A 13,388-nucleotide genomic window follows, 5' to 3' on the forward strand; every position below is an offset into this window, starting at 1 on the left:
GACCTTAAGCATCCCAGCAGGAACGTGACATAGCATCCATCCCCCGCCTCTCCTCCCGGGGAGGGCTGCTCCCTTCCGCTGGCTGCAGAGCAGCAAGGGAGAGGGGTCACGTAGTTTGATGCTGTGCATAGGGTGCTCTAAACTCTCTCCAAAGTAATGAAAACAACACATATGACTAAAGAAATTAGTTCCTAGTTTGCTCATGCTAGACCTCATAGACGAACAGCAGCAACACAGTAAGCAAATAATAAGCAAAACTAATTCATTAATGACAAAAGCAATTTTAAAGCACTGACAATAAAGCTAGGTAATTTTAGTAAGTGTAAGCAAAGCATCTTTATCCATGGAAAATGGAAGAGCTTAGGTTGAAGTGTTAGTGGGATATGTTTGACTGAGCTTTATCTGTATCAAGCTGATAGCTTATTAGTGAAAGATGTAGTCTTTCCTTATAACAATATTTGGAATAATATGACAAAAGTATATGTATATATATCTGCAGATATATGTGCGTGTGTATATATATGCACACACGTATGTGTATAAATATCTGCAAATCTGTACATATACTTTAAGCTGCAGATATATACAACATTCTGTTTTTACATTTTATGTGACATATTTGTATGTATGTATCGTTATGTGTATGTGTAAGTGTATATATATCTACATATATATGTGTGTATATATATGTATATCTATAGAAGCATAAGAATATATGAGTTATTTGTCTGTATCTACTGTGAACGTGTAAGACAGTGGCCAAGATATTTCATAATGGGGATATTCACTGATAATTGCACTGTGCTTCCTGTTATCTCATACACATTCATAAGGAATCCTGTATCTTGTGCTACGCTAACTGTGTGACGTGAGCTGCTGCGTAACGTAGAAAATTGCGATTGCTAGTGCGACTACTTGCATCTTCATTTTTCATTTCAAGTTTTTAGAATTCTTTATTGTGTTTAAAAAAAAAAAAATAATCCCACTATGTGTGATTTGACAAATAGGTATATGTAATCTTGGGAATAATTTCAGGAAAATTTTGAAATTCGTATCTATTTTTACTTTACCAAACATTAGTTTGGAACAAAGCTTACGTGCTAGTTTAGGTAAGTTCATTAAGCGTTCTAAAGGCTTGGTTTCGTTATGTTAGAAAACAGTTGTATAGTTCACTTCATGGAGTTCTCTGCTGTTTAGGCTAATGTGTATACAAGAGCAATGCAGAGGAAAATGGAAAAATGAGATAAGCAGTTTTCTGATCTGTGCAAGCAGATGAGATGCGAAATACTTCAATCGTCAAGGCTTGCCGGGTCTGAGCTCACACACAGCCAAGCCCACAGAGTGCTGCCTGGCTCCCTGGAAAATGCATATTAGAGCCCTCTAGAGATGGCAGGGAAAGAGACTTCTCTGGAAAAATGGAGGTTGTGTGTTTGTGAACAGGAAAGTTTATGGAAGGTAAAAAATAGGGTAAACTGAAATGTGAACTATTAAAAAACCACTGAAATCTGAAATAAGCAAAGGGAAATGAAATGTGTAACAGAACTGTTCCCACTGTCTATTCTCTTTTGCTTTCTATTTACAGCAATATGCAATAAATTAGGCTATTCCAAAAATTTAGGCTTTTACAGCTGTGTTATACTCATTGAAATTAGTGACAATTTCTGTAGCTGCTTTGTCCTTCCCTTCCAATGGGTCTTAGTGGGATATCTGATGGCTCAGTCCCTCCAGTGGAGCAGGGGTGCAATGGGAAGGATCTCTGTGAGACTTTGCACAGCCGATGCCTGTACTGTACCTACGCTTTTCCTGAACAACGCTGGGAAGTGTACGTTGCCTCTGGTGTTCTCTGGCCTGAACGTTTTGTAAGCTCTTCTTAAAAAGCAGAAACAAGAACAAAAATCCCCAAACCACAGTGAATACCATAACAATAACCTTAGGTAAGTCATTATATACTCTTGGGCTAAAAACAGTTTCTTTTGTTACTCCCTGGCTTGCCATTGTAACATAGTGTATTGTACCAACAATTCGCAAACTCTTATCCTGGTATATAACCCTATACCCACTTCACGGTTTGGTTCATTTGCCTCGCTCAGACCGTGCTGCGCTGTTTGTTTTACCAAAATATTTGCAGCTGCTTTCCCAGCGGGTGGCACATCATTCTGTCTTTGAGCTTGGCTTGCTGGGCAGGTGCCGGCAGGCTGCATCGCAGGGCACGCTGTCCTGTTTCTTGGACCCAGGACACCCTCTCTTTCCCTGTAGCACTTCTTAAAGAGAAAGCAGAAAATGCATCCCAGATTTGGAAAATAACAGATAAATTACTTTGGCTTCCTAGAAAATCCGGTTGTGCTGATCTGGTATCTTGTGGTGGCGGTAGTGGTAGGTTTTTCTATGCAGATGAACATATGGGTAATACATATTTTATTGAATTACACGGTTCAATTACAGGAGCTTGTAGACGAGCCAGAATAACAAAAGACTGTACTCCTCATGCTGCTAGCACTCCCATTTTATCAAACAGTCCAGTCAATGCAAGTTTAGGGGTCCCCTCATTGCCTGAGGGGTTTAAAAAGCTGAGTTCCAGCTTGCAGGATTGCCTGCAAGGGCAGCAGGGAGCTGTCAGTAGGTTGCTCTCACTCTCCTCTTCCTCAGTTACTGGACTGCTGAGGACCGTGCAGGTTTTCATTGAAACAGAGGCTTAGAGAAGTTACTTTGAAGTCCAGAGATGGGAGAACTGACCTGAGAAATCAAGGTTTGGATCCGGCGCTTGCTCAGTGTCTGAAAGACTGCAGCTGAAGTACCGTTTTCCCAGGCTTCCTCTTGATGAGTCTTTTGAAGCATTTCTGAAAGGATTTATTGGTTAATTTACATTGAAACCCCATTTCAAAGTCTACAGTTAAGCAGAATTCACAATCTTTTTATGGACTTAGTGATAGTGCAGCGTTTACACATTGATTTTGCAAGATTATTTGTATCTTTTATGTAGTAGTTGTTTCGGACTTCCAAAGCTGACACATAGGTTAGTTTATGGTTGTGTTATGCAATGAAAATGGGAAGTACTACCAAACTGTCAACAATGTTTATTTCTTGGTAGTACTGTTATTTCTACAATCCCTTCCAAGTGATTTTTTTTTATTATTATTCTATGCCCTGTAGTGAAAGTTTCATTTCTTTTATCAGTATCTTCTGCCTGGTCCTTTCTTGTGTATTAGAAGATACCAGCTTGTTGTTTTGGGGTTTTTTTTAATTAAAAAGCAGCATAGTGATATCATTGCCACCTAAACTTGCCTGTCAGACTTCTCAATCAATGCTTGACTATGTTGGCTGTTACCTTGTAGAGGTTTTACAAGTGTATGTCTGTGGAGGGGATGCTTTTTGGCTTTCATCCTCTACTCTCTGTCCCTAATGTCAGCAAAGGAAGGTCTGCACCCTGTAACATTAATCATTTCTGGCATATATTTAGCAAATATCATTATTTCAGATCTCTCTCATACTGTTCTGGTTTTGACCTCATCCTATCTGACAGCTCTGGAAAAACTGCCTGCTTCCTAAGTAAAACACTGCAAGAAGGATGGTTTCCAGCGATCTTGTTTGAGTCAAAGATTTTTTCCCCACTGTGACTAACCACCCTGGCCCATGAAAACTGGCAAGAACATTGTCAGCACTTGCTTAAGTGGCTGCTCACAAGTGAACAGTGTTTTTTGTTTCACCCGTGCATTGGAACCGGCCAGCAAAGCTTGCTTACTGCTTCACTGCCTTCTTCAGAGGAGAACGTTATTATACATTGGGTTTCCATGGGCCTTCATTTGTCATTTCAGAGTATGGGGAATCTTCATTTCTATAGACATGTAAATGGTCAAGGCAAAGGAGCGAGCCTGTACGAGTGTGCCTGAGGGGGTGTGAATGAAAGCAAGATCGGGCTTCTCATCCAGGTCTCTCTTGCCTTTTGGTAAATGACTTTCTGCAGACTTTCATTTCATTAGTGTAGGTGGGATGACTCTCTCTCTCACAGTGCAGATTTGACTTCTATAGGTTCTTTGAAACAGTATGATAGGGATGGGAGGGGACATGTTGCTGTACGCTTGGTGGCCTGAACTACACCAGCCCAGAAGTAGCATACCCTGGGGAACTAAAAACCCAAATATGTTGTGTCCCACAGCTTCTCTAATAGATGGCAAGGCCACCGTGAATTGTTTTCAGAAAAATTTGTTTAGATTTTCTTGGGAAAGGAGCAATTAAAACAGTAAAAAACATTGAACAATTTACAGGAGCCACTTAACAAATTTTCAGAATGTCTTTTTGCCTAAATTTTAATGCAAAACTGCACATTTCTTTCATATGAACTTTGCAGAGAAAAGAAAACTTGGAATGTCAAAGTTTTTTGATAGAAGATATTTTTAGTTTCAACCTACTTTGATTTTAACAAAAATCAAAGTTATCAATGTTGGTTTACAGTTTATAAAACTCTTTCTTTCTAGAAATTGTTTGAGTTCCTCCAAACTTTCCATCTTTCTATCGGGAAAAGAATTAAATATAACTGTGTCATTTCCCAGAGCAATATTTACTGTTGTTATTATTATGTTCACATCCTGTCTGATATGATGATGAATGCATTAAAAGTCAATTAAATTAGATTAGGATAAGGCAGCATAATTGTAACATTGTCTTCCTACTAATAAAGAGAAAAATTAATATCTCATTTACACTAGATACCAAAATATGGGGGGTTTTGTTTGTTTACTGTGCATGGGCTAAGGGAAGGAACTGTAGGTCTGTCTACGCCATATGCCAAAGGAGGTGCACCATTTAAAATCGCATAGTGTCTTGTGGCTTGCTAAGAAAACCAAGTACAGTTCAAGGGAAAACAGAGTTTAGAAATTAATTAAAGAACCTAAACCTAAACCTCCTCTTTTGGGGAAATATTTTGTGTAACACCAGTGCATTGTGACATGCATTAGTATCTCTTGCTCATATGTACCGACACTGGAAGGATTCACAGTTAGAAAATGAACAAACATTTCTCTTTGACAGCATATTTTATTTAACACATACTATCAGTGCTGGACTCCTGCATCAGAATTCTTGCTGCTTGATAATTGATTTACTACAATAAAGCTAGTCAGTTGACCAGGGAAGCTAATGAAATACGGGAAATGCAAATTCCTATTCTGAGCATGTCTTCACTTTACATAAGTACTTTGGGAAAAGGATTAAGGCTTAATTATGAATCCCTTTCATGTTTTTTTCCTCTTTTTCTAAAGTGTTTAATGATTGCTTTGACACACATCTGCCAAACCTTTCTTTCTGACTCTAGAGACCATATTTTCAAAGGAAATTTTAACATGTGTTCCCCAAAGACATTTTGGAGTCATTAGATGTACAAAATCCTTAGTCTAGGTATAAAAATGTGCATGGAAAATGAATAGTGGCATGTGCAAAAGGTGCTAATAAGAGCTTTTAGAACCTTTATTAAGTGGCCAAACTGGAGATGAAAATTAAAAGTTCTTTACAGCCTCGCAGGTTAGGTTATCTCGATACAGTGAAGTGATGCTGGCTTGTATCTCTGTAGTTTAAGGAAAGACAGAACAATATTTTTGTTTGTCATTATCTTACCTGGAGGCAGCAGAGGCTGGGTCTGTGTTTTGCTAGTGCCAGGATAGCACTGGGGACCAGCATTGATTCGAGCTTGGAGGATTTGTGGCTGCATGTGTCTGGCACTTAGTTTTTGAAGGCTCCAGGACAGTGGGATGCTGAGATGTAGGGTTCCGGGTAGATCCATAAGGGAGTGTTTTAATTAAGAGTTAGAGTTAAGGGGTATTTTAATACTACTGCAAGTTCAAATTCTCCTAGGATTTTGGTTCTTCTGTGACTGAATTTTTTAAGGAAAGAGTATACATTTGCTACAAACATCTCAGTTTAATTACAGCTGTAAGCTGAGTACCACCACGTACACATCTGCCTTGGAATGTGGCACAAGTAGCTTGGCTTTTAAACACATCTTTCAAAGTGCTGAAGGGATTGTATGTATGAGAATGTGGATAATCATCTATTTACCGTCTTCGCCCGCTCACTTGTTTTTTGCTTGTTTTTTTCCCTGCTGCAGACTATGTCAGAGAGCCACAATGATCATGCAGAATAACAGTTCAGCCTTGCCCCTGTTTTCAAATGTGAGCTCCTTCTGGAAGAGAGATTCACATGGACCGGGACTCCTTGATGAAGCAGCATCACTCATTGGCAGCTATGATTTCCCTCAGACCACAGAGAGTTCTCCCTTCTCCACTGTGGAACCAACAAACATGTCCCTAAATGCCACAGTCAAAGACCCTCTGGGTGGACACGCTGTCTGGCAAGTAGTTTTGATTGCTTTCCTCACTGGGATCCTTGCACTGGTGACCATCATAGGAAACATCCTAGTGATTGTTGCATTTAAGGTTAACAAACAACTCAAAACGGTCAACAATTACTTCTTGTTGAGCCTTGCTTGTGCAGATTTGATCATCGGTGTAATTTCCATGAATCTTTACACCACATACATCATCATGGACCACTGGGCTTTGGGAGACTTGGCCTGTGATCTTTGGCTCTCCATTGACTATGTCGCCAGCAATGCCTCTGTCATGAATCTCCTTGTCATAAGTTTTGACAGGTATTTTTCCATCACCAGGCCGCTTACGTACAGAGCCAAACGAACAACCAAAAGGGCTGGAGTGATGATTGGTTTAGCATGGATCATCTCTTTTGTTCTTTGGGCTCCTGCCATCTTGTTCTGGCAGTATTTTGTTGGGAAGAGGACTGTACCTCCTAATGAATGTTTCATCCAGTTTCTATCTGAACCTATCATCACTTTTGGCACTGCCATAGCTGCCTTTTACTTGCCAGTCACCATTATGAGTATTTTGTATTGGAGGATCTACAAGGAGACCGAGAAACGCACCAAAGAGTTAGCAGGGCTACAAGCTTCGGGCAGCGAAGCAGAGGCAGCCCGCTTCGTACACCAGACAGGCAGCTCCCGGAGCTGCAGCAGCTACGAGCTGCAGCGGCAGAGCATGAAACGTTCCACCCGAAGGAAATACAGACGCTGCCACTTCTGGCTCACAATGAAGAGCTGGGAACCCAATGCAGACCAGGGGGACCAAGAGCACAGCAGCAGTGACAGCTGGAACAACAATGACGCTGCTGCCTCCCTGGAAAATTCAGCCTCCTCCGATGAAGAAGATATTGCTGCAGAGACCAGAGCCATCTATTCAATCGTGCTGAAGCTTCCTGGTCACAGCGCCATCCTCAATTCCACGAAACTACCCTCCTCAGAAGATTTGCATGAGTCAGGGGATGAACTGCAGAAATCCGAAAGAGAATCAAAGGAGAAGAAACCTAAAAAATTGCACCCTCCCAAAAGTGTTCAGGATGGTGGAAATTTCCAAAAGAGCTTTTCTAAGCTTCCAATTCAGCCGGGATCAGCAGAGACAACCGCAGCTTCTGATGGCATCTCATCAGTGACCAAGACATCCTCAGCCCTGCCCTTATCCTTCAAGGAAGCAACCCTGGCAAAAAAGTTTGCCGTGAAGACCAGAAGTCAGATCACAAAGCGAAAACGAATGTCACTTATCAAAGAAAAGAAAGCAGCACAGACACTCAGTGCCATTTTGTTTGCCTTCATCATTACCTGGACCCCATATAACATCATGGTTCTGGTGAACACCTTTTGCAGCTGTATCCCCAAAACTTTTTGGAACCTGGGGTACTGGCTTTGCTACATCAACAGCACAGTGAACCCCGTGTGCTATGCACTGTGTAACAAAACATTCAGAAACACTTTCAAGATGCTACTGCTGTGCCAGTGTGACAAACGAAAACGACGCAAACAGCAGTATCAGCAAAGGCAGTCCGTCATTTTTCATAAGCGGATCCCTAGGGAGGCTTCATAGAATAGTATTTTTTAAACAATTTTAAAAAATAACGAAGAGGGGATAGGATAAGATGGGATGGGACGGGATGGGACAGGACGGGATGGGACAGGACAGGATGGGATGAGATGAGACGGGATGGGATAGAAAGGGATGGGGCGGGATGGTTTGGGGTGGGAGGGTGGTTCCAGGGTGCTGATTTGAGCGTTTAAACATCAAGACGTGAAAGCAGCTGCCAGGCTTATGTATCCTTTTAATAAATCCAGTTTAATATAAAAAAAATCAAGTCTGCATTCAGCAAAAACTAACAAACTTCAACGTTTTTACTAAGGAATGAAAGACTTAATAAAGTTTTCCTACAAATTTGCAAGAAGCTGTATAGCAATTATAAACCCATTACTGATCTGCCCAGCTCTTTGATTATAGTCAACTCTGGGATCTCAGGTAAGCACATCTAGCTAGCCCAACTCTTCTGTTTCCAAGGAGTCCAACAACTTTCAATTCACATCACAGACCGATGTAGCAAGCTAGTGAAACAGGATTATGAAATTATTTGAGACACTGTATAGGTTGCAAAATTGCTTCTCGTTGTCCAGGTAGAGCTTCCTGTCTACTTCTCTTTTGGTGTATTGTTAATTGTACCCCCGATTCCCGATTGCTGAGTATCTATGTGTGCAGCTCATGTTATATATACGTGTGTGTGTGTGAGTGTGTATGTATGCATAGCATACATTCACACCTCAAAAATACACACATACCAGGAAAGAGGTGATCTATTGTTCTAGGTTTTACAGGGCCACCCCATCACAGTCACATGTGAGTGAAATTAAAAAAAAAAAAAATCAGAAAACCATATTACAAATATGTACTTGCCCCCTGAAATTCAAGTGTCCACTACGTTCAAATGGAGACAACCAAAGCGTGGCCTGTGAGCCGAGCAGTCTACAGAATTTTATAATGGGGCACATGCCCAGTAAAACCTTACTCTTGAGCACAGTATCTTTCCCCAAAGTTATCACGCCTCTTTAAAAGATATGAAGGCAAAAGGAATGGAAAGCTATATTGAGGGCAGAGTATGAAGTTATCTTTGTGAGGTGGAGGATGATGAGAGCCCCCGTCTGGGCCGCACAGTGCTGATGCTCAAAGGGAGTTGCTCAGGAACGAGGCGGATGCAGCCATTAGCAGGAGCCGTTTCGTGCTCGGGCGGCTGCACTGCTCTCAGGGCACGCACGGACACGGCGACGCCTTGTCCCGAGTTGCACTGCGGGGATGCACCACCCTTCTCGGAGCCGGCTCAGATCCGATGCACAGGGTCCGTGCAGCTTCCCATGACAGTCTGAGTTGTAATTTTTTGTCTTAACTTGGTGGAGTCCCCCGGCTTGCACTCTCTGCCCAGGTGATCTTCAGATGCAGAAGATTTGTGTAGAAGAAATGCTTTATTTTTGCGCGTGAAGGATGCTCACTGAAAAGTGCTTCTTTTCCAGAATCTGTTTTAAAAATCCTTAGGAGAAGTGCACCTAGACCTGTTTAATGCCAGGTTATTCAGTGTTGCGAAAAACATGGCTATTGCCAATTTGTAACCTGGCAATTTTTTTTAAAGAAACTTTTAAAAGGGCTTTAATATTTCTAGCGTAGACATGACCAGTATTTCCTGGTATTTGTGATGTGGTCTGTACCAAACATGATTTATAAAAGTCAGAGATCTCCTGGGGAAAGGATTGTACTTCAAACTATTGTTCTAAATCTGATTTAGTTACATGTTGAAAGATAATTTTGTATTCTCCTTTGAACTGACCAAAACTTTTTTTTTAATATTGCTTAGACTTTTATTTTGCTGAAAATAAAAGAAAACAAATATCTTCTTTTACAAAGGGGCATCGGTGTTGTGAACACAGAACTGATGTAAAAGCTGCTTTTGTATTCAGTGTGAGATGGTGTTTACAGATGATTTTGACAAAAGTGGAACTATATTAAATGGTGTCTGTGTATCTGAACTATTTAATTTTGTGTTATGTTCATATGAAGAAATATTTATACATGCTTCACCAAATGTTTTATTTAATGTTGATAAATATTGCTCTTCAGTCTTCAGCTGTAGTGTCCTTTTAAAGTGATTCATAAAGGTCTGCTTGAGAAATGAATAGAGTACGCCTGGCTTTCTTGTCACTAAAACAAATACTCTTGACGTACAAATCTTTCTTTTGTATGAGTTGTTTAAAATGTCTGCCTAAAGGTAAGCTTGTAAATGATATTGCAAGTCTACTGTGAGTACAGGTTTAGTATAAAACACGAAAAAAAGTTAAAGCTTCATCTATATGTCACAAGTGCATTTTGAGCTAAAGATACCCAGAACTGGTTTACCAGTTTGGTAGCCACATACAACCAAAGACTTATAAGGCGCCCATGTCACAAAGAAAATTAATGAGCTTTATTTATAGAAAGAAGCATATATTTGAAATATATTCATTACTCAAGTTGACCTAACTAATGTTTTAACATTTAAATATATATCTATATCTATATATATTGCCATATTATTATCTTCTGGTATCTAGAGTAGTGCTGTGCCCCTAATACAGAAAATGTGAGAGCAGGTAAGGAAGCCAGAGTTCATCAGGGGGATTTATGGTATATTAGTATTGATTTTACAATGGGAAACTATTATTTTTAATGAAGCTAAGCTTCCTTGAAAGTGGCTGTCACCACTGTTTACATAATAGGAAGAGTTAAATCCTCAGATTGTTTTAACAGAGAAATAAACAACCTGTCTTTTGATGTGTGAACAGGCTTTAAAATGTTATTTACAGGCATCATAAAATGTGTATGTATACACATGCTGTAGCATAGATCAATTTAGTTATTATTTAATGGAATATGCACTATAAAATATTAAGAATTTGGCTGTGTTAGAAGTACAGCGGGGATCAAATTAATTTGTATTTTCTATGTCTATGTGTTTGCTTTAAACCCATGCACACAGAAATTTTAGCTATACTCACAAGTGGATGTATTATTTGTGAATACAGGTGCACAGGATAGGTTGCAGAAGAACAGCGCAAGACCAAAAGGTACAATCTGACACAGCACTACTTTTAAAAAGTACAAATGACGTCATAGTTCATCTGCTTTGGGGAAAACAAAGTCAGAAACAGGACAGAAAGCATCGTTCCGAGGGTAGCCAAACAACTCAGTCCTATTAACACTTCTCAAACAGAAAGCTGTTTTTTCAGAGACCAGGCATCATCCCCATTAATTGCAATAACACAAGATCAGACTCCATACGGAGAGGATCAAAAAATCAGAGGTGATAGCCAGGCAGGAGCCATTGGGTTGTCTGGAGGAAGCTTTGTGGAGTAGACCCCAATCTCTGTCAGCCACCAAACAGCTCTAACACAGTAAAATACGTTATAATATATGCTTGGCTTTCTCAATGTAAAATTGCAATAGAAGTTTATTGCTTCTGTACCAGGCTGTGTAGGCTGTGACAAATGTGTGATCCAAAGATGCAGGGACGGGTGTCATGGTGCATGAAGCACTTTATCCTACCCCAGCATACCACACTTCCTACAAATGTAAACCAGATCGGTGTGGCACTGTTCTAAAACTAAACAGATACAGGCAAGGCCTGAGCAATTCCCAGGATCTAAACCTGTGGATCTATATATCCTGAACAATACATGACCTAAAGGGATCTGGCAGTTTTGTGAGCATACCCACAGAGATGTTCTGAAGCAGTTGGTGACAATTCTCAATTATGTACAACTTCACTTTCTTATTTTTTGTCTTGATTATTATGTTTCCTTACTTCTTCTGCAAGAATATTCTAAAAACTCTTGGCTCGTTATCAAACTTGTACATATAAGAAGTGAATACAAGTCCCAAAGGGCACTCAGTTTGCCTCTACTGAATGCAAACATCAAAGCAAAAGGAACTTTTTGTCTTTTTTCCCTGATCGGTAGCATCATTACTTTTGAATATACAGTTGTCATCATGCTACCACATATCGGTAGGGATAGTCATGGAGTATCATGCTAAGCTATTTATAAATGGCTTTTCACTTGCCCCCTTGACCATCTGACTATTTATGCATCCCTATTCAAATTTATAGTTGAGATTCCAAATCCTCCCAGATTCTTGTCATAAAATGTGCTTTACAGGCTTGTCTTAGCATTAGGCTTTTTCTTTCCTTTCAAAATATTCCTATGCAAAGTTAAGCTGCTCTTAGACTATCAGAAGGCACGTTACTGGCTCCGGCGATTGTAGTGTTGAGGTCTGATACCTTCTTTTCTAAAGATGTATAAGACTTATAGAGAAGAACTGGAGCAGGATCCACATTTTCCAGGTTCTTATCTGCCCCTAAGGACGTTCTGCCAAGACCCCACTAGTCTGAACTTCATCCAGTTCATGAATCATCACGTACTGTAAGGCATTTGAAAATTTCTAAAAACCTACATAAGCATAGTGGTAACTCTGAGTGTTCTTTGACCCGTGTAGATCTACTGTCCCTTTTCACAACTTGCTTCCAGCTTCTGTGAGTTTCTTTTTTCATATGTTCCTTTTATCTTTTACGTATTTACCCATGCAAATACCACTGCACTTGCTTCTGGGAGCAGGTCAAAGTGATATATATTTGTAGATTGCTTCTTGTTAGCCCAAAGGATATGTACAGATGTCTGGTGGAGTTGAGGTTTTCATAATGATGGCTGTCTTTTCTGTCTCATGAACTGGACTCCCTTGATACCCAAGCACTTCTCCTTGGAAGCTTAACTAAAGCATGTATGACAATCAGGTTTTCATTCAATTTAAAATTTTATTTCATTAGGTTTTTCCTTGTACCACGCATAGATATTTTGTAGGTTCTGCACTTTTCTACTTTCAGGAGCTACCAGACAGATATTGGGGAAAATACTCATTTATAAACTCTGTTACTTGGGCATTTTTGTACTTCAGCTTCTAAGGTAAGCAGACAGAGGGTAGCTAATCCAGTCATGCTATTTGTTGGAAACATGTTGAATATGAGTAGGGGTGTTTGGAACTGTACACTGTATTTATTCCATTTCACAGACTGTGGCACCACAGTTGGCTGAGATTAACCATCGGTATTTGATGTGACTGACAGGTCTTCACCATCTAAATTGGCAAAATCATTAACTGTGCCATACTGGCATTCAGGACTGCTTTTCACCACCCACATTGTACCTTCAAAATATAACATAGATTGTAATATTTTTCTCAAGAAGGTTTCTTGTAGTTATTTCTAGATACCCTCCTAGATGTGCTTGAGGACTTTTTGCTTAGTTTTAAATATTAAAATGGCTCAGGGGAGTTTCAGTTAGCCCTGACAGAGATTGTTTAATGGAAGGAGTACAGGTAACACAGGAAAACGTTAAGTGCTACTTTTTTTGTGGCTTATTCCAACATGTATCATGTGGTATGCGTATTGTACTGGTACATGTCTATGCACTATCTCAGAAGGATAACATGTGTGAT

The 13,388-nt window shown here is 40.0% G+C and overlaps 1 protein-coding gene across 5 annotated transcripts in view; it reads left to right on the forward strand.

Moving 5' to 3' along the window:
* The window catches only part of CHRM3 (cholinergic receptor muscarinic 3), a 291,335-nt gene extending 281,443 nt beyond the window's left edge, over positions 1–9,892 (forward strand). For all 5 annotated transcript variants that reach the window (XM_064445767.1, XM_064445768.1, XM_064445769.1 and 2 more), the window contains one exon: positions 6,098–9,892. In XM_064445767.1, the coding sequence (XP_064301837.1) occupies positions 6,098–7,919 (1,822 nt within the window). In that variant the 3' untranslated portion in view covers positions 7,920–9,892. The remainder of the gene's footprint in view (positions 1–6,097) is intronic.
* The last annotated feature ends 3,496 nt before the right edge of the window (positions 9,893–13,388 follow it).

The sequence above is a fragment of the Phalacrocorax carbo genome, chromosome 3, assembly GCF_963921805.1.
Source record: "Phalacrocorax carbo chromosome 3, bPhaCar2.1, whole genome shotgun sequence".
NCBI lineage: Eukaryota > Metazoa > Chordata > Aves > Suliformes > Phalacrocoracidae > Phalacrocorax > Phalacrocorax carbo.